Raw genomic sequence first — 21,412 nt, forward strand, 5'->3', positions numbered from 1 at the left:
TAAGCGACAGACAAGCGTATACATCGCTGTATATTACATTCATCGAATGCAATTGGGTTTCCGCGAGCGGAGACATCTGATTGTGTCACTGTGGGTGGCAGCTGATGACAGAGCGTAAAGTGCATCCTTCCGGCCATTTGCGCCTCGCCCTCGGCCATCTCGAACGAACGAATGAAAGATGCAATCATACACAGAATTGTGTCACTCGCAAGACGTAACCGAAAGTCGAGGAACGGCGGGAGTGTACGATATCATTAAAGGTTACTCTCTAATCCCGTCGCGAGCAGCGAGCAAACAATATCTCCTCCATCCCCAGCATCAGCAGCTTCAGCTAACGATGACAATGTTGAGAATGGCATGTTTTTTTTTTCTCTTGTTTCTCGCTGTTGTTCCTGCCATGTTTGCCACATTGCTCGACATTAAAACCAAAGGTTCAAGGCTAGCGAAATCGAACGGCACGGGAAGGTGGGCAACTTGGCAATCGTCGTACTGTCGTTCTGACGAGATTGATTGATTGTGCTGAGCGAACTCGTTCCTTGCCGTCCACGGTGGTGTTACGCAACGGAGGCAGAGGAGGGAGTGAAGCTTGCGAAACAATCAGTGTCAAGGGCGGACGAGGGCGAACAAGTAGGGTGGATAATGCTTTTGAGCGGGACGGGCGGACAGATCATGGCAAAGGTCAAGTAGAGGTGTTCTATCTTTTGCCGCGCTCATGTTGCTACCCGCTTTCACCGATACACACAGGTGGTTCTGGGCAGGTCCTTTCCTGTGGAGTTTAATAATTCATGCAAAATGTACATCAACGTATGTGCTCTTCCTGTGAACACACACATACGAAGGAAAGCTGCGGTTTGTGATGTGCAATTCCATTAGTGGCAACGATTTGTAGCTATTTACTTCACATTTCCATTCAGTGTGCTGGATTAGGATCTGCTTCACGTTTTCGCGCGAATTAGCTCATCGTGTGAGCTCCGGGCTCGTTCACTAATGAACAGCAGCGTGTCCTTGGGTGGGCGGGCTACCAAACCGCCAACCCACTTCCCAGCTCGACCTCATTCGACCTCATCAAAAGGGAAAAAGAAGCGGAAAATTCAAACATATCCACAAACAACAGCAGCAACCTAGTTAGTACATGTTTGCTGCCCTTTTTCGCACGTCTTCTTTCCGCCGTGTGAGGGAGAAACTGGGCGATGTATGCGACCACCTACACACATTTTGTTTTGATTTATTCGTAGAACTTTTCGGAAAAATTCTTCCATCATGGTCTCTCCCTACTGCTTTCGTGGTCCGGGGCAACATCACTCGCGGGAAGAGTCTGTTGCATTTGGACTCGTTAGTCCGTGTGATTTATGAGATGAATCTGATAGCACCGGGTTTGGTAAAGTAAACCATCCTAAAGGGCACAGTGGAGGTGACGTTTGCTGCTTCTCTCTTTTTCTTTTTTAAACAAGCAAACGCATGGAAATCGCTCCGTTTTCCCCTCAGGGAAATGGCTTTAAAGTGGGATCAGGTTCAGTGAGATAGCGAGCGACATCCCGTCGTTTGGAAGTTGTGTTGTGCCGTAAATGGTGGAACAAATTGAATCATGCTTGATGCTGTTGCCCAACTCTTTAAGGTTTATATGGTTAATAAAAGTACATCTTCTGGAAAGGTTCCTCCATGTGTGCGGCGGGTGTGTGTGTGTCATCTTCTATTGAAGTTGCAGCGAAGCATAGCAACATCTTTCCACCGTTCGCCTTGATCCATCTCACCAGGGCGGGGAAACCTTCGGGCTACGTAGCTTTTCTTGCACATTCAACCATGAGCTGGAATTCTGTGGGTCTATTTTTGCCACAGTGTTCTGCCCTGCCCCTGGTTCCTATCGCTAAACACACACACACAGCGTTGTTAAGATGCACGGGACGTCTTGACGCCTCGCAGCGCTACCGATGTATCGACCGATGTAGGAGGATGTATTTCGCTAATCGAAATGTTTCTCATCGCTACTACATTGTGCAGCAGCCAACAGCCCGGGATATAGTAAGGAAGGGCACATTTGGCTAAAAATAAAATTTAACACTTTGCGAGCTGGGTTGCGAGAAGAATACTGTTGCAACACATGTTACCATTCTCACGTCGTTAAACTTTCCCGCCTTGAAGCGACCGTTTTCGCGCTTGCTGTTGTAAGCTGCAGCCAGGATAGTGTTGTGTTGTGACCGTGGTATTACTAAAAGGGAATGCACGCTACTGTGCACGTGACGCCTAAGCAGCTTGTATCGATAGTTCGTGCACTTCGATAAACTGCACCTTAATCAGCCGCGTAATCCAACAAAGTTTGCGTAATCCAGCGATCGACATCCCTCTCTCTCTCTCTCTCTTATTCGTGCCGGTATGCCAACCCATTTCCTTCCGCATGCCGGTGTGAGGAGCCATTTTTGGAGCTGAAGGTATGCCGCGAGAGCTTACCCCGCCGCAAAAACACTATCCAATGGAGCGAAGATAACGAAACCGTCTCGTGGTGTTTTGCCTGTGCTTCTCGATCTTGTTACGGGCTGTCACGGCAAGTCACGTCGCGCCGTGGTGACCGATTTGCTTTGCAGGGCTGCCAACGGTACCACCGTCACCGTGGCTTTGGGTCGCGCCAAAACATTGTGCCGACCGACTGACCACTAACCGGAAACTAGCGACCTGACATGTGAAACACCAACAAATTAATGAGTGTCCACCGGAGAATGTGAGCGCATAGGGGTAACCGTGGGTAACTAAAGGCATTGGGGGGGGGGGGGGGGGAAACCACTCCGACGGCGACTGACAGGTTGACTTTGATCCCAACCGGTGAAATGCGGCGAAATGTGTCACCAGCGGTGCGGTTCTATTTCCGGGCCTTTGCCCCGTGAGCGACCAAAACGTACCTTTTTCTCACAGAAACAAAAGCGTTGGAAAAATATGCGGAACGCGCCTTTGTGTTTTTAATTAATTGTTATATATTGCCTGTGGTTGCTAGTTGCTAGTTGCAGAAACGAAACGCTGAAGTATGCCATTATGCCGTCAAGATAATACCAGAAAGAGAGTCCAGTGTTTTGAAATATTGCGAGAAATATTGCAGACAGGACCTAAAATGTTTCTGGACAAAAACATTTGAAATATTGAAATTGCTAGGATATTTAGCAATTTAGCATCGCGTGACGGTTCTAATACAATGAAACCATGAAAGATTTGAGGTCAATTTTTTTTTGTTACAATTCCGGTATATGAACTCACAAATATGTTTTACTCTGTATTAAGACATCACTGCACTTTTATTTCTAAAATCTATCTCCAATTTCTGGGCTGCTATTCGTAAATAAATTAGGTAATTTTACTTCTAATTATAAAGTTCTGATACTTTTAGCGCTCTCTCTCTCTCTCTCTCTCTCTCTCTCTCTCTCTCTCTTTTCTCATATGCTCATACAAACTACAAACCTCCATATTGTGATATCATTAGGCACATATGATAACAGCCCTCTTTGATGTTTTAAGACGGAAAGCTACCATTTTAACATGTCAGTCGAACTATATTTATCATCTCGGTTGTATTTTCCATACCCCAATTGACAGCTGGCGGACCACAATGGATTTCGACAATTGTGTACAATCATGTATCGAAGAATAGGTTTGTTTATCATTTTCTGTTTAAAAAACAGGTTACAGTTCTTTTAATATTTGGGGTGTTATTTTGCATGGAGTGATGACGTCATTTCAATCGGCAAATGTCAAACTCCATGTAAAAAAATGTATCTAGTATTGTGAAAGGCTTCATTAACAGAATAAGATGCTTTCTTTTTTCCACTCCAAAGTATTTTTCATATTGATGTTGTTGTATTTTAGCGGGTTTGGATCTCGTGAGTCTCTTTCGACTCTATTTCTAATGTAATGCACATGAGTGCTGCGTTTTCTGTACGCCAAATGTGCAAAATCGTACCACATAAGCTACACTTGCATTGTGTTTTCTAATCAATATGGAATCCATGCTATTGTTTTGACCTATCTGAACGAAATCAGCTTGCGACGAAAGTCCAAAACCACAGCCAACCCTCTTCTTCTGGTGCGATAAATATTCATCGTGAATTTACAATTTGCATTCCTCGGCGTGCTTCTGGTACAGCAGTGCGCTCGGTCTGCGCCTGGCAAAACAGTGCCTAATTTACATTGCCTCGAATTGAATGAAATCCCGGAATAGAAATTGAATTACCTCGCTTCTGTCCATTATTCCGTCCGTCAATGAAGAGGCCGCCAAAGTTTTCTCCTTGCTTTGCGAACTCCAATTTACAGCCCACGTCGTTACGTACGCTTGGTGGGAGTACTTTTTCCATTGACTGTTTTCGCACACTAGCTATCTTGATTCTGATGGACTTACTGACTGATTCAAGACGCGCTTTAGATTCACACTCATCGCGTGATTGTGAATTGAAGTTAAGGGAGTTGTGTACGTTGGGTTGACAAATCAGCGTCTCTCGTCCGCAATCACCTTCGTGTAAAGCTTTCAAGCCTTTTTCCAATGTAATATTGTTTTATAAGGCTAAGTATAAACTTTCGTACAATGAGTAATACGCAATAAAATTTAAAAACAGCACGATTAGCATACAGATTAGCTTCACTGACCTGTAAGAAAAGCACGGCTTTGCTGTGTCTGTTGGGGTTTCCGCTAGATATGCCTCGTAGAAGATGTACTACTTTTTTTCTTTGCGAGTCACCACTGCTTACCCTTTCAGAGGTTGTTTCGTCTGTCTATTTACGCCGCCCATCTCCACCACAAGCAGCTTTATCTCCCTTTCTTTAACCCGCCCTTATTCCGCCTTCAGCAACTTGCGTAGGTTTTCCGTTTGAAAAGGCGTAAAGTAGATTAAGATTACCAGGCGCGGGCGCACGCTACCGGGCGAAAAAGTGTTGTTTTGAAGTTGAGCAAACGTTTTCGGCAGAACAGCACTTCCCATTCTATGCTGAAGGCTTATAGGCGTCCGCTTTCACCTTTCGCTTTGTGCTGTGGGAAAAAGCTTAAGAGAAGTATTGCGCTGCGTGCTACATATTCGAGGTTTTGGCCCCGGTGCGCAGCTTCCCGCTTCATTTTGGTGCCCGGTGCCAGGAACGTCGGCACGAGAATTCTTCCCAGCAATTTTGCTCACCGCAGAGCTGGGTGTGTGTGTGTGTGTGGTGCATTGTTGGAAGTTTTTCCTGTTGTCCCGCTTCCCCCGGTACCATTTTCCATCAAACTCTCAATGCGGCATCATTTAACGGCTGCAGAACCTTGCCTCCTTCTGCCGTTCGTTGTGGTAGATATCGTGCTCCACAAGCGGGAAAGAAAATGACTCGCAACGAACCGGGGAGGATAAACGGATGCCGGCAGAGCATCGTTTATCGATCCGAATGTGTGGCATTCGCACGTATTTCCTTTGGCCGCAAACACCCATCCCATACAGAACAATCCATCGCTCTGTTGTCCACGACTTGCTCGGGATTGATGGGAACGTGCCAAGCGTCTGGGGTTTTTGTTGTTGCTGCAGCTTTAAGTGGCCACATACACACAACGGCCAACATTGCACAGCACTCCCTGCACACAATTGCACTTCCGTGTTGCGAATTTGTGGGGAGAAGAAATACGTGTGGCTCGGCCAATGGATGGGAGATGGATGGATTTCTATATTTAAAGCCGCCAACAAATGCTTCCCTCACGATTTCCATCGCGCAGATTGGCCCGATGAGCCGATGTCCTCTAGTCCCCGCAGACCCACGGGTCGCGCTCGTTTGCAGTTGGGTTGCGGTGGGTGGATGACGGTACAGTTCAGAATGGCGGCAGTAATTGCTACTCTCGGCAGCTCGGAATCGTTTAACTGCGAAACTCCCACACGCCTTCCTCCGCTATCTAACGATCGGTGTGGCACACAGTGAAGCAGAAATTCATCCCCACCGGTCTGGTACGGAGTCGGAGCGGTACGGCTTCAGCTCCAATTGAATAATAACATTTCAAATTGGTTGATATTTTATGCAGTCAGACCGAAGATACACACTCTACTCCTGAAAAACGTGACACGGGGTCGGTGGAAACGGTTTTGAAGGGGCCGAAGAGACTGAGCGGTGAAGTGTAATTTGCTAACTCATGATGAAACGGTACTGTACTGCAAAATTTGCATCTGTTTGGGGCGAGTACCAACCAGACACACCGGGAGTTGATTTATATCGATCGGATTGAATGTTAATAAAATGTGTGAGTGTGTTGAAATGCGTTTGATTTCGAGCGCATGATGCGGAGTCGCGCGTCATGAATCATGCAGCAGGCGATGACAGGACACGAACGACTTTAAGGGAGAGATTGTTAGATGGTATGATTGAGATTTTGATGACTTAACACTTCTTTAAAGTAGGTTAGGTTTCATTTCTACCTGAGCGTGTATACTTCAATGATATTATTCGTCTTGAGTAGTCTAGGATTCATTGCTAGGAGGAGAATCGAACATGAATCTTCAACTGAGGGTAATTAGAATCACGAGTCGTATGTTCATCGAATCATCATCTGAATGACGGCGAAAGAATCGTACGTGACATCTTTACGAAGCATCCGGTTTGTGTACAAATTCGGATCTACCTAATCGCTTTGAGCGAGTTTTTGACGAATCTTTGAAGGTTCTTGAAGGTTCGATTTGCTACCGATTTTTTAATGTATATTAGGTATACTATCGATTTATTGTATGTCACGAAGAGTCTTTTGGACATCTATGTCTCTTTCGAACTTAACCTTTTAAAAGTAATTGAAGAGATGATTCGTTATTCCAATAGGCTCTATAAAAATTACCAAATTAAAAAAAAAATAATCAAATGAATATACAGTGAACCCTCTCTTATTTGACACCTCTCCAATTTGAAAAACCTCGCTTATTTGAACATTTTGCGCAGTCCCTTGATTTCCAGTACATTTTTGTTCCTCTAATTTGGAAAACCTCTGAAATTTGTGTCCCTCTTATTTTTGTATGGTGTTGCCATGGTTATTGAATGATGTATGCTCAAATTGGCAATCCTGTTCGCAGTTTCCTATAGCAACAGTTAAGGCTGCATACTAAATGTTCTGTCTCTTTCTTGTTTGGATGGACCTTTCATTCACTTTCAACCTCTCTAATTTGAAAACCCCTCTTATTCGACAGTCCCATCGCCTCTCAAATAAGAGAGGGTTCACTGTATCTCGATACCTTGTACCGTTATTTAAACGAAATATCAAATTTCAGATGCATCAGGAATCCAATATTATTAATGATGTATTCTTGAACTAGGCTCTGCTCTATTCTAGGCACCGGTTCATAATTTATAATGTTCCATGAACTAATGCATGAATTAATTGTAGTTCAAATGTCACAGAATAGGAAAACGATAGTCAGTTGTTGAAAAGCTTAATCAGAATCATGTACTTATTGGTGACTCATGTCTCTACGTGTCCGATTGTACACTCGACCCGAGTGTTACGGATTTTGAGGAGAAACAACCTTATCCTTTCAATGCAATTTAAAAGCTCACCACAAAACCATAATTGTGCTCTGTTTGATAACGCGTTTCAACGCAAACACACTAAATTGTTCTCTAACAAACAACTCATTACCCATGCTCACTGATCTTGCCATGCTTATTTAACCAATTTGCTCTTTCAAACCGTATTCAAAGTTTGTTTAAGTGTTCAGTCTTTTTTTTCGTTTAACTTGAAATGAAAACTCGCAAGGTTTCGCGCCAGCGAAGCTTTTGCAACGTTATACGCTTAACTGATGAGAACAATGGGCAGCTGTTCCCCGGCGTACGAAAGAAGAAAAAAAACCCTACACCACAGTGCACTCAGTGCCACACCGCAACCGTACCGTGCATAATTAGCGACAGTGATACAGGTCGTAAAATATCATCTTACCAGTTACTCACTCCTCAGAAAACGCAGTTTACACGGTACAACGGTGCCTCGGGCGTGTCACCCTGCAGCTTTTTTGCGTAAAAAGTGCCCCTGTTTTGGATTATTTATGCTTCGCGCCGTAATTCTTTCGGGTTCGCTGAATGCAAGGTCATACTGTAGTAATCGGAGGGTCGTTCCAAAACTCCATTGTTTATGCGTTTATGCTCCCAAAAGAAAAACGACAAGACTGTTGAAATGATGAGCTTTTGAAGTCGTGTAACCGTGTGATTTGTGTTTGATATTTTTTCTACAACCGATTTTCCATCAGCTATTTGGAAAGAAAAGCGATAGCGTTACGACATCGCTTATAACCATTAGCCTGTTACGGTATCAATGAGTCACAATAAATATTTATAATCGCCTACAATGACAATGGCTCATTGCGGCGCTTTCTCTTAGGGTTATAAAACTTGCAGCCCTTTTGTTTTTGGTTTCAGGGCTTTATGTAGGCTTACAATTTAGAAGGTAAAAAAATCACTTTCGAGGCAAAGATATCTCCATCATCCAGCCTCTTCTGCTCGCCAGGTACTCATTTTTATGGTCATTAAATTATTCATGCATCGAACCCAAAAGGGAGACCGGTTCTTGCCGATCTCACCTGATTGGCTCGGCCAGTAGGGCAGCGGCCCTAGTGGAGTATCGATCAGCGTCTCTACCGCCGGTCGGGATACGATTAATGAGACTCATTTAATATTCAACCATTGCAATTTATGGTGGGCAGATGTCCTCTGGTCTGATGAAAAGAGACAGTGATAGTTCGAAGGGTTCAGAAAATTCAGGAGTGGAAAGCCTTTCGAAGCTTCCCTACCGATGGTTTGAAGTTTTGCTGACACAACATTTCCTGCATTGCTGTTTACCTTCAATTACTGCTCGAGTGGGGCACGTACCAGGTCAAGTAACTGCAGAGCAACGGAACTGGAGTGCGGATAAGCAAAGGATGCATTCCTGGTTCCCCCTTCGCCAGAACAAACCTGATCTCGCTAGAGAATGCAATATAAAACAGCAAAACGGGTAAACGTTAAAACGGCACTGCTAAGCAAATAATCTTATTTAATTTCATTTCTCCTCAAGGAAATACATCGTTACAGTGTTCCCGTTCCGGTGGTCCCCGTGCCATCGGAATCGCTCCTTCCGCGGCGCAAAGCTGCAAAAGTTCTGCGAAAGTTGCATAAATCTCGTTTTTCTCCACCTTAAACATTCACTCCACCCTCGCTTTAAATGGGCGCATGGAGCAACCCATTCCATTCTTCATCCGCCTGCGACTGACAGTAGCGCGAGTGCCGTCCGTTGACATTGGCTTTGAAGCAGGATGCTCGCACAAAGACACCGACACACGGTCCCGCATTCGGGAGTGTCGTCCTCGCCACCAGACCACATCCGTTTGGTTTCCTGTATGCCTAGAAATGCGCAAACACTGCCGCCCGTACAATTTTACTGCTTACTACAACTACGACACACCATCCGCTTCGGGTTAATGTCAGAATGTGGCGGGGAAAATACGATTTTCCGAAGCTCCGAATTGCCTAAAGTTTCCCTTACGGTGGGCTTTTGGCGCTGGCAAAACAAAACAGCAGCACGAAAGCTCCCCGCTTACTGAAGTGGAATGACAGCGCGTCGCATGCGCAGTGCGAAACTAGGTTAGCAGGACACTCTCGGCCTCTGCCGAAGTAGGGGAAAAAGGCACTCAGCCGTCCATCAAACGGAGGAAATGTGTCAACATGAAGATGTGTGTCGTTTTTTCGGGTGAGGTTTAGCGAGTTCGGGTAGATGTCTCTTAGATGCCCCATAGGTCATCGGAAAATGTCATGGAAAGGATATTTTGACAGGACACTCACATGCGTCGATCGTGTCTGTGCCATCTGCTGTTCCTACAGCGGATGGTTGAACTGTAAAGTTATTTTCGATTTAATTTCTAAACTTATAGAAAGCTTCTCTCTGAACCTCGGGAAACCCTACACTCAGCATTATTCTATTCTATATTCTACTAAAATTCGCCTACTCTTTACTGCTGGTCCTCCAATAGGAAAGCTTTCACTGCAAAAGCTCCCCATTTGAAAGCTTCGCGTCGTTTGCATGTCCTTTCGAGCGCCCGCTGTTAGTACGCGCGAGCCCCCTTTTGTGACGTGTCATCGTGCGTAAAGGACCTTCTGCTTCTTTGTTGTTGGTGTCAAGTACGTACACACCCCCGCTGCCAGTCTTGTGTACAATGGCAGTGGGGCACATACACATGCGCACGCCCCAAGAAAGCTCTATCGACGGTATCGGCATTGTCATTTGGAGCACACTGACACACTACCGACAGCTGCCAAATGCTCTCCTATTTTGCACACACACACACACATACACTCACTCAGACACTAGGTCCTCCAGAGCAAAGTGTTCCAATGTCAAATGCACTCTCACGTGGTAATATCCTTTCCTATTATCTCATTCTACAAAAAGGAATTGAAAGAGCGATAGAGAGGGAGAGAGAGAGAGAGAGACTGTTTCGCAATCTGAGAGTAGACTTTTAGTATGTACAGTAGCAGCAATTCCTTTAAGTGCTTCTACATTTCAGAACAGTTGATGACGTTATCCTAAACTTGTGATGCCAGATTTGGATATCTTGCATATTTTTGGGATATTTTATAGATTTGGGATAGATCTCAATTGATACAACATCACTTCAATTTTTGGCCATGCTTTGGGTTACTGCGGTCCTTTATGCCAATTTAGTGCTTAGTAATTTCTAATATTCTAGAAATAGAAATTACCAAAACCTCAAACAAAAACAACAAAATAACTTGAAGTATTTCATCTGAAACAATCATAATTGTATAATTAAAATAAAATAAACTAAATAAATAAAATACTTAAAACCTAAAATAAAATAAGTCGAGTATATTATGTAAGACTAAATAACCAGTCATTTCTGGATTTTCTAATATGCGAAGACAGTCCTGGCCACAATTCAAACTATAGATTTAAGGGACTAATCTTTGACTTATTGTCTACGTAAGCGTAGAATTTCAAATGTTAATTTCAAAGCACTTTCAGGCTAGTTTAAAATATCAAATTAATGGTTGTTGTTTTTGTTTATCCTTGTAACTTAAAATTGTGAGAATTGTTGTTAAAATGTAAGCAGATTGACATTATTGGGAGAAAATCAAAATTCAATTTACTTTTATAAACATCAATTTAATCTGAGTTAGAATAAAATAGCAATTGTTTGAGGGTAGTTTGTACAACTTTTTGCATCCATACTTGGACTCCATGCTGAGTGAATCAATAAGCCTAATATTACCAACTACACCTACAGCAATGTCAGTCACTGTATCCACTGGTGTGCCGGTTTGTAGTAGACTCTCTCTTGCACATTGCATTCTCTCGGAGAATGAATTTTCTTGTTTTTCCGCGTGTTGTTTTTCCCCCTGTACAATAGCTCCCTCCCATATTGCCAGAGCTTTTCCCCACACACATACACAGCACACATTTTTCCAACCCGAGGTCATTCCAACGTCACGCGAGTCCTCGCGATCCGTGCGTGAAGGGTGCCAGTTGCGTTTTGCTCGCTGGCAAAGGGCACAAAATAGTATAGCCGCCTGTTCGACGCTGCTTCTTCGCCGTGGCCGTCACCCTGCCAGGGTTGCCGTTTATTACTGTGCTGTGTGCCGTTGGTTTCCTAGCAGTGATAGAATGGGGCGATACACTGCATATTAGGCGAGTTATCGATACAGCAGTTGCAGCAACCGCCTCCCAATCACTGCGGAAGTATTGTCGAGATTGTGCAATGTGTAAAAGTTGACGTGCGTTCTATGTGGCGTTGCTGTTTGGATTATATTCACAGGACGACGAGCCCTTACGACATCCCGACCGGGTGCAGAGTGCCCAAGAGAGCAAAAGGCAGCCCAAGTGGTTGGAAGGAAGCGTTATCCGCGCCCCCAAAGAGATAGCATTAAAGTGTGGTGCTGCTTTCAGTGTTAACTGCAAAGGAGGAAAATTACTGCCTTGACTGTCACTGCCGCCCTTTCTATTATACTACACTATTCGTTTTCCGCCCGCTTTCTATCGTCCTCTGTTGTGCACTGTGCATCATGATTGAGCTTACGTTGCGTTAATCAAGCATTGCAAAGCGTTTGACCTTTTGCTGGGTGGATGAATTGGCCCCTTTGCCTACCGTCCCTCATCGTGTAGCTACTTTTGTTGTTGTTGTTGCTAAAGACAAGAAGTGATCTTTCAAGGACTTTTCAAATTTTCTTTTTGTTACTTTCTACTGTACACTCTCTCTCTCTCTCATTTTCTGTTCTGCAGTTACTTTTTTTATCGTTTGCGATGAAGATTCAAGATTTACATGTACAGCATTTTGTATTGACTAAAATATTGTTAAAATCCGTTCGTTTGATTGTAGTTTAGCCGTTTTCGAGCTATAGTACGAGCCCTTTTGCCCCGTAGTATAACTTCTCTTACAATTGTGTAGACAGTTTCTGCTCCCAAAGCTTCTTGTTTCCGTTTGCCGTTGTTCTTTTGTGCACCATTTCTTCTGCTTTTCTTCTTCTTCTTCTTCCACTATCTTCGTTACACATTTCAGTCTGTCTTGTGCATGTGGGCGTCTGTGTTTGTGTCGGTGGGAAATTAAGGGGGTGCGTCGTGTGCATTAACATACTGCTAGAAAAGTGCTCGAAAGCGTGAACGCTCACGTGAGAAGGCGCATCCTTGTACGAAAGAAGGGCAAAAAGTCACAGCGTGTAAATAAGGAGCATCATGTGATTGTGTGTGTGTGTGTGTCTGTGTGTGTGTGCGTGCCAACGTATAGCAGGCTGTGAGTGAGCGAGCGTGATTAGTGCAGCTAACACCACGATTGAAAAAAAAACAACTCAAACCTTCATCAGTACAGTCGATTTTGGGGGGAAGAATTAGAAGGAAGAAGAGCAAAGGAAGGGAGTAGCAGTGATTATTGAAGCAAGCGTGTGTGCTCTCGTCCCCTAGTATCCATTCCCACCCTTACCATCTTACACAAATGCACGCAGACGATGTCCTTCGCCTACCGTTCGTGTGAAACGTCATCGAAGCTGCTGATCTGACAGCTGCCACTGCGGTAGTGTTGTGCTGATAACCAAAAAAACACACACACACACACCCTCGTGTTATGTTGTCTGTGTGTGGGTGAGAGTGTTTTAATGTGCGTGTGTAATACGAAACGCGAAACAGGATAGCGACTAACACCGACAGACACCGACAACCGATCACACGCTCAGCTGTCACACGTGACGCCAGCAGCAGCGCCGGAGCAGCGTTACACACACCCCCCCCCAAAAAACCCCGGCCGTGCGTGGCAGGACCGGGAAGCAGCAGAAGCAAAGGATGATTAGTTCGAACTTTAAAGAGGTAGTGTGTGCTATTTTTAGTTTGGACACACAAGCTGCTTGACGGGCGCATTCAGGGCGCGCTATTGATGAGTTTTGTGCAGGAAGAGGCCAGGAGGGCCTATCCCTCGAAGAAACGCGTCGAGCAAAAAAAGGATACCAGAAAGGGTTGTAGAGAATAGGAGAGAGAGTGAGTGAGGGGATTGGAGAGATGATGTTGCTCTTGCTGCTACAAAGCTTTTGAGCTTTCTGTTTGAACAACGGAGATGATAGTGGCGACAGTGTGTACGTAGCTGATGTAAACAAACAGAACCCGAGTCATTTGTCATTTCCGGGATGTACCGACCCTACTGAGCCTTCTTGCGCGTTATGTAATTGCAAATGAAGCAATGCAGCCTTTAAGATGCAGCAGAATGAAAAAAACACTTGTTTGAGATGGAGATAACTCGTTGGAAGTCATTTACTCAAGAACCTGAGCATAATGAGTAGGTCGTCAAGATGAGAAGACGCGTTTGCTGCATATCTCTGAAGCTTCGATAAGGAACGACATAAAAGCCCTTTTGCTTTGAGGTTGGATTTAATCGCTCAATTGTGTTTGTGTGAGATGCAATTCCCAACACGATCCGTCGTATTTCCTCGAAAAAAAAAGTCCCGCACATTGGGGGTGAAAAATCGTGCATGTTGTTTATGTAATCAAACATTTCTCCTCCAACCCATACTTTCCTCACAGAAGAGATGAAGGAAAGCGAAAGATCGATGTTAGTTAGCAGCTGGTGGAGTCACTTCTTCATTTTCACATTGCTCCCTAACACGTGATTTTTGCGTGAGCATTTCTCCCTCTCTCTTTCTTCATCTATCTCTCTCTCTCTCTCTCTCTCTCTCTCTCTCTCTCTCTCTCTCTCCCTCTCTTAGTATCTCTCGGCTAGTCCGCTCATCGTCTCGCTGGAAGCACACGTCGGGAAATGTAGCGTGTAATTAATAAATCTTCCCACCCCTAAAAAGACGGGAGCCCCTCACGGTGCTAGAGAGACTAAAAATTGACGTCTACAGCACGATTATGTGTCCGCTGTGTGCTGTTTGGTTTTGCAACAACCTGAAGCAAACATCGTTTTTGTTTTTTTTTTGTTTTGTTCATAAGGTGATTTTTCATCGTTGGACATTAAGGTTTGGTTGTGTTTTCTTGTTTCGGTTCCGCTTGAGTTCCCTGTGGGAAAAGTGAAAGCCAAAGGGCCCTTCCTTACAGCTCGATGATGCATCGATGTGCATGGGGTGCAAACATTACACAATTTCCATACCGCTGGCCGGCCAGGTCACGCTTTGGGGTTTGGGTGTGTCGTCTGTTTTTTGCTACTGACGACACTTGCGACACTATCCAAACCAGCTGGGTTGGGAAGTTAACATTGTAACAAGCTGTGGAGGTAACTATTGCACCCAAACAAACACCTCCAAAAACCGCATCATCTCCAACTCCACCGCAGTGAAGGAGTGGAAATACAACCAGCTTAAATGCTACCATGAATTAACAATGTTTGGTGCATTTTAAAAAGCCACATTGCTTTCTTTTCCCCTGCAAGATCTTGCTTCATGCCTGGTATATACCGCTGTGAGGGTGGTCCGTCTAGGAAGGTGACCGTGTAAAGCCGAACCTTTGATGGATCCAACACGAACGTTGCGGAAGCCTGACGCCAGACGCGTCGGGCTGTGTTTACAACATCGTTTGCCGGGGCGAACCCGCCGGGCTCGGGTTCTTTCCATCCGCTGGGGGTTCTTCTAATGTTTTTGCCCAAGCCGGCTGCACGCTATTCGGGTAATGAAATGGAATTCTTGGTATTTCGCCCCGTATGCGGGGCACACACACACACACACGTCTTCCGTGTGTCGTTGCGATGTAAATAATTTATGTTCCTTGCCGTACGAACTGAGCTGAGGTTCATTGATGTTGTGTTTTACATTTTTTTGTATTCTATGCTTTTCTGTATCAACAAAGAAAACTAATATTTTGTTTTTTTCTTTTTCTCTCTTCCTCATTTTTTCTCGTTTTAGGTAAGTGTGGAGCTGTTGCATTTTGACAAGTCCTTTGCTTTGAGCGAAGAATGCACCGGCGTTTGAAAGCGGTTGTTGAAAATAACCAAAGATTGAGGAATTTTTCGTGAAAGTATGTCATAAAAACAAGGACCTACCTTGTCGAAAGTTGCTCTGGAACGCAAAGCATTAGAATTAGCACAGTCAATCTATCAACTTTACCTTTAAAATGTCTAAGTGACAAATCAACCCAAACGTACCTGTGTTGTGGTGCCATTTCGTTGCCGTCGTGTCATCAAAATGGTACCCATGAAAGCCATCGGGAAAGGCTACTCCCACAGGATACGGTCCCGCAGCGATCCGATACAGTGACGTAAGCGAATACCTTTCCCCTCTAGGGAATCCGGCTACCATTTCCCATGGGTTTGCCCCATTCTACTTCGAAAGAAGCAAAGAAGACAAAAAGGAGAGAATAAAACAAAACCCCCCGGACGAAACGATAGCGGGGTACATTAAAATGGGGGAAAAAGCATGTACCATGTACCCGGGGAAACTGTGGAAACCACACGGCAAGGCACGCTTGGTGATGTGGTAAAGGCGGCTCAAAAACATACAGCAAGGATATGGTGCCCGCCACTTGGTTGGCCCGGTTTTGGCTTGTGTCGTTTGCAATAATGAGAAAAAGCGCGCGACAATAACAGCACTACGAACACGAACAACCAAGCAGCAGATCAACCAAATGGCAGCGCAATCCGAACGAATGAGTGTCAAAGCTCCGTTCTCTGGCCGGTGTGTCGGTCGGTCGGGAAGGCTCGCTTGACAGAATGAAATGTCCCGGCTGATAGCCTGGCTGGCTCGGTTTGAACAACACCAGGCGGTTGTGGCTGTGTAAACAAAACGGTGGGAAAAATGTGTCACAACTTAATGAGGAAAGGCATTGTCACGGGCGCAACACAATGGCAATCGACAATGGCGCACAACACAACCCGCGAGATATGCGATAAAAGCTCTTTTTGTTTGTTTGTGTGTGTGTGTATTGTGCAAAAGGGTGACGTTTTCCAGCTTTACACGATCCTTTCGTCCAAAAAACCCTTGGCTGGATGTAAGCTGGCGTGTATGTGTGTTGGAATGTGTTTTTGCTGTTTCTCATCAGCTTCACATTTCACAATTAAAAGTGCCTGAGAAGGTGCTTACAGGCTTCTGGGGTGACATTTAAAGCCATAAAGCGACCCTTCATGAACCGTGTGTGTCGGTGTCACACGCAAATTGGACACGGTGCATGCGAGATTGCAATAATCAAGAAATAACACCATTTTCGCTGACACCGAACGAGCCACGTGGGCGGCATGCGGGCAGGACCGGAAAACGGTTACGCTTCACACGTTTATTTCTGAGTTCGAGGACTGGTGAAGGTGAACAATTTGCTTCCAGTACATATAGGGATATACCCGTTTGTATGTGTGAGAGAGAGAGAGAGAAGCAAATGGCAAGGACAAGGGTCCAGTGTCCTTTTTTAGCCGAGTATGCGCTGCAAGCCGTTCGAACGGATCATCCGACAGGCGAACGCAGCATTGCGTGTACTACCAAAGCAAATGGTTTGTTTTTTTTCCATTTTTATACTGCTTCCTTCCCCGCTTGGCGCCAACCATGAAGGATGAGCATTGCGACAGAATGTCTGGCTGCTAAGGGTTTGGCTGGCGCACGAACGTCTGCGCTGACTTTCCCGCTAGCGGTGACCGTACACAGCAATGTTCTAGCGAAAACGGGGTTTTGGCTCCGGGAGCAGTTTAATGTGGGCTGGGATGAGCGGTGCACTTAAACTCTGCCAGGACATTAGTATTTTGTTCTCCCATTTGCTCGCTAAGCAAACGGTGCGCGCTCGGTCAGTGAGGAAGTAGGAAGCGGAGTTTTTGTTTCTAGACGCACTACTAATATAGGGGCGAGTAAGTCACGATGTACGACGATGGTGCTGTAGGTTAGGAGATATCGATCCGCAGGCAAAGCGAACTGTAACCGACACTAAGTTTGTCCTAGATTTGTGCTTTTCATTGTTGTTATTCTCACGAATAGGAAAACATACATGACATAAAAGCCTGCTTTTGAGGAGGAGCAGAGAACTTTACATAAATCAAACAAAAGAAACAACTCCATCGGCCTGTAAGTCGTACAGTAATGTTGCTCTTTTCATCTATTGGCATACCATTCATCTATGGACTAAAGACCAGGGATTGGAAAACTTTTACGGACAGATCAGTGTCCAGAACAGAATTAAGCAACTAAAGAGATTGAAAAAAAGCTTAAATTTTTCTCCCGGAGTTTGGAGCATTAGTAAATAATATTTACTATGTTTTGTTATACCACTTACATACATTTTAAACCACTTCATACCATTTGAATCAAAAATATATTAAAAATGAATATTATTAATTTATGAAATATTATTAAATTAATGTGTGGAGCTTATAAAGTCAGCCAATGCTTTGTGACGTTCAGCAAGGGTCTGGCCATAATGTACACGAAATTTTAAAATAAAAGCCACTCATACAAAATGTAGAAAGGGTTTGCAAGCCACTTTTTAGGGTCTCGAGGGCCGCATTTTTCCGCGGACCTTAATTTGAAGACCTCTTGCCTAATTCACACGATAGCAAACACGTCAATCTTTACAGGTTTTATTTTCCTTCTTTTCAATGTATTGAACTTTTTTAGTTTAATTGATTCATAAAAAAATAATAATACACATTTTAAAATTTAAAAAAAAAACGGTAAACATGATAAAACCTATTAGATTTGAAAAAAAGTTTGAATCAGGCCATAAGGATGCAACGAAGCCAGCAGTCCTCAATAATTTATTTTAAAGATGTTGGTCCTTGAATTATTCAAATTTATTAAACAAATAAAAACTGTTTACTAGTTCATTTTGATAATTTCAACTCATGAAACCTCTGTCAAGCTGGTAAGTGCTCAATGTACAATATTTTTATATCCCTTGAAAATAAAGATTGTCCTTTAGTGATTGGTGCCTGTTCAAGCCTTTCTAATGTCCAGATTTACCAAAACCCCTTTCAATATCCTTTTAAATTTGTGATTTTGCAACTAATAGCACTTTCATGAGTTTCAAATCTGTAAATGTACCACACATTTATGCTCACATCGTACTGTTTAGACTTCATATAAATCAAGCTGCAAAGCCGGAATTTGTATATCTCTGGTAAAGGCCGTCGGTACTTAATTGTTAAGAAATATTACCTTGAATTTGCTGAGCAAGCGATTTCATAAAATTCTTGGTTGGTTAGGTGCATTTCGGCATTTATTACCCTTAGAGAATAAAACTTTAAGAAGAATAAATGGCACACAGGTAGCCCAATTTTGCCTAATCTAGTACGGGCTCCACTTTTCCCTTGGAAAAATCCTAAACGTTAGGTAATACTTTCAAACTGACCATTATGTTTAGGACTTACCCGGGCAAAAACTTACCCGTTTAGCAAACCTAATTCTTTGGGGACGAAAATACATCATTCGCCCGTTCGTACATCGGGGTAGCAAAGGCGATTCTAAAGCCTTCCTCGCACCAAACAAGCAGCCAGTCGCATCAGATAGCTTCCACCAGCCAAACGGTACAGGTCGCAGCCGCAACCTAACCAATTGTTGAAAAGCTATCTTCAAATTAGTGAACTTTCTCAACCGTGCACCGGCAGAGTTTCACCGAAACGAGCGCCACATAATTGGAATAATTGGACCCTGCCATCGGAGGATGATGAGTGAAAGCAAGTGTGCTGTGTGCGTGTGATTAGTTTGGCAATTTAAAAGCTTAATATTCGATTGTAAAGTGCAAGTGCGGTGCGGCGGCAGTGGGTGCGACAAGCGGAAGCGATGGCATCAATAGGGGTGGCTTCGAACAGCTACCACCGGCCGGCCGACGAGCTGCTGGCGGACGACGCGAACGCAAGCTACTTCATCGACACGAACTCGTTCAGCGCGCAGGATTTCGACCTGTTTGTCCACTCGCTGGAGGAAACGTACCACGCGCAGTTACGGGCGCAGCAGCCCGATCACACGGTCGAGCCGGCGGCCATCTGCTCGGAGGATGAGCGGGATCGGTACAGCCTGTGCGAGTCGTTGGCACGGTACGCGCAGCCGGACCAGATCAGCAGCTACGGCGGAACGGCAACGTCCAGCTCCTGCTACTACCCGAGCAGCTCGGAAGAGTCGCTGCTGTCGGCGGACGCACCGCACAACAGGCGCATCGGGCGCGACGACCCGGCGCCGCTCGTGACGCGCAAAAGTTTCCTCAACATCTTCCAGTACTTCGACCAAGACGTCACGCTCGCGGAAGAGGATCGGGAGCTGCCGGCGGTGGAACATGATTGCTCAGCATTGGACGTTGAAGCAGATGAAGCGAAGCGGCGGGAGCGCAGCAAGAAGAAAGCGGTGCTGCGAGAGTGGGACACGAATGTGGAGCAGCAGCCGGGTCGGCGGCCGCCGAAGCAACCGGTGGGCCGGCTGAACGCGCAGCTGCTGCAGATGTTCGAAGGTGAAAATGAACACCAGCGCAGCATCCATTTGTCGGCACCGTGCAACAACAACAACAACAACCTCAGCCAATCGGTAAGGTCAGCGGGTGCGAAGAAAGTGCCAATTACGATGCAGCACAACCCCATCGGGCCGGCGGAAAAGTCGGTCAACGGCGGGGGAAAGCGGCACGGCACGAAACCGGCCGACCCGGGCAGTGCCGGCGGACCGCGCTGCGGCCACCAGTCGCAGCCCGCTGCTGATGGGCGACGGGTGATGAACCGGCAGCCGACAACGGTCCCGACGACGGTCAAGATAGTGAACGCGGCGCCCAAGGTGCAGCACGCGACGGTGAAGCAGAGCGATCGGCACAATCTGAACGAACGGCCGGCCCCCGGTGCGGCGGTGTCGTCCGACCGCGACAAATGCTACGTGCGCAACATCAACGAGCTGTTCCTGCAGTACCGCAGCCGGGAGCGGTCGGAGCATGGCGGCGCGCTGCCCAACTTTAGCGAGCACGTCCGGGAAGCGATCGAGCAGATAGAGAAGATCGAGGAGCGGCACGTCCGGTCGGTGCTCGGGCAGCATGCGTTCGATGAGCCGGCGCCCACCGTCAAGGAGGAAGCGAGCAGCACGACGCCGCCAGAACGACCGCAAGTGCACGGCGCGGCACATCCACGCGCAGCAGTGAATAATATCGAGCCCCCCGTCCCCGCCGGCGGCATGGTGGCAGGGCCGGCCCAAGCGTCCGCCCTCGATCTGCACTACCGGCTGCGGCACGAAACGTACCGGCTGCAGATGCACAACCTGATCGAGACGGAGCAGTTCGTGCGGATGGGTGCGGCCGACCGGGACCGGCTCTACCTGCTGGACACGATCTTTAACCGGTCGCACCTGAGCCTCATCCACACGGTGCTGGCCCTCATCCAGGCCAACATTGGCCGGGGCGACCAGGTGCTGCTCGAGACGCGCATGGTCGGGCCGGCCGCTGGCTCGCCCGACGGTGCCGATGCGTTCTGTGCCGCGATCGGGACGGGCCGGTATCGGATCGACGCGCTGGCGACGAGTGCGGCGGGCGAAAACTGCGTCGAGCTGGAGGTGATTGCGGTGGACGAGGCGACCGGCCGGATGCTGAAGATAACGGTCGAGTTCGTGATCGACGTGGCGGACGGGCAGACGAATGGGCGGCCGCGTCCGGCGCCCGGTACAGCCGACGAGTTCCGGTTCGTCGTGCGGATGGTGTTTGAGGTAAAGGGGCGGGCGAGGGACCGGTCGTTCTACACGGTGGACTGTGGCATGTACTGGGACCGGGACCGGGTGCTGCCGTTTCTGCGCAAGTGTGCCAGCACCGCGCGGCGGACGGTGGCGAGGGCGCTGGGTCCACCCGCCCGCAGGCTCAAGTGTGCCGTGCGGCGGCGAAAGTGAGTTGTAGTGTAGATGGTGTGCTTCTTAAAAAAATAGCAACACAACTTGGTGGCTTTTCGATTCCAAAGACAGATTGTACAGTAACTCCTTAAGATCTTACCAATAAATGCAAAAAAGAGATTTCAAACCAAGCAACGGTGTGCGTGTTTCTGTTTTAATTTAATGTTCAAGCATCTTT

The 21,412-nt window shown here is 46.2% G+C and overlaps 1 protein-coding gene across 19 annotated transcripts in view; it reads left to right on the forward strand.

The window, feature by feature from the left end:
- Positions 1–21,412, forward strand: part of LOC5668367 (uncharacterized protein DDB_G0283357) — a 135,089-nt gene that overhangs the window by 68,557 nt on the left and 45,120 nt on the right. Inside the window, exon 1 of one of the 19 annotated variants that reach the window (XM_061660975.1) lies at positions 11,397–13,300. The exons of 17 other annotated variants lie outside the window; for them this stretch is intronic. In XM_061660975.1, coding sequence (XP_061516959.1) covers positions 13,277–13,300 — 24 coding nt within the window. In that variant the 5' untranslated portion in view covers positions 11,397–13,276. Of the gene's footprint in view, positions 1–11,396; positions 13,301–15,413; positions 21,058–21,412 lie in introns of those variants that run through there. One more of the 19 variants, XM_061660972.1, reaches the window with a different exon arrangement.

The sequence above is a fragment of the Anopheles gambiae genome, chromosome 3, assembly GCF_943734735.2.
Source record: "Anopheles gambiae chromosome 3, idAnoGambNW_F1_1, whole genome shotgun sequence".
In the NCBI taxonomy this organism is placed as follows: domain Eukaryota; kingdom Metazoa; phylum Arthropoda; class Insecta; order Diptera; family Culicidae; genus Anopheles; species Anopheles gambiae.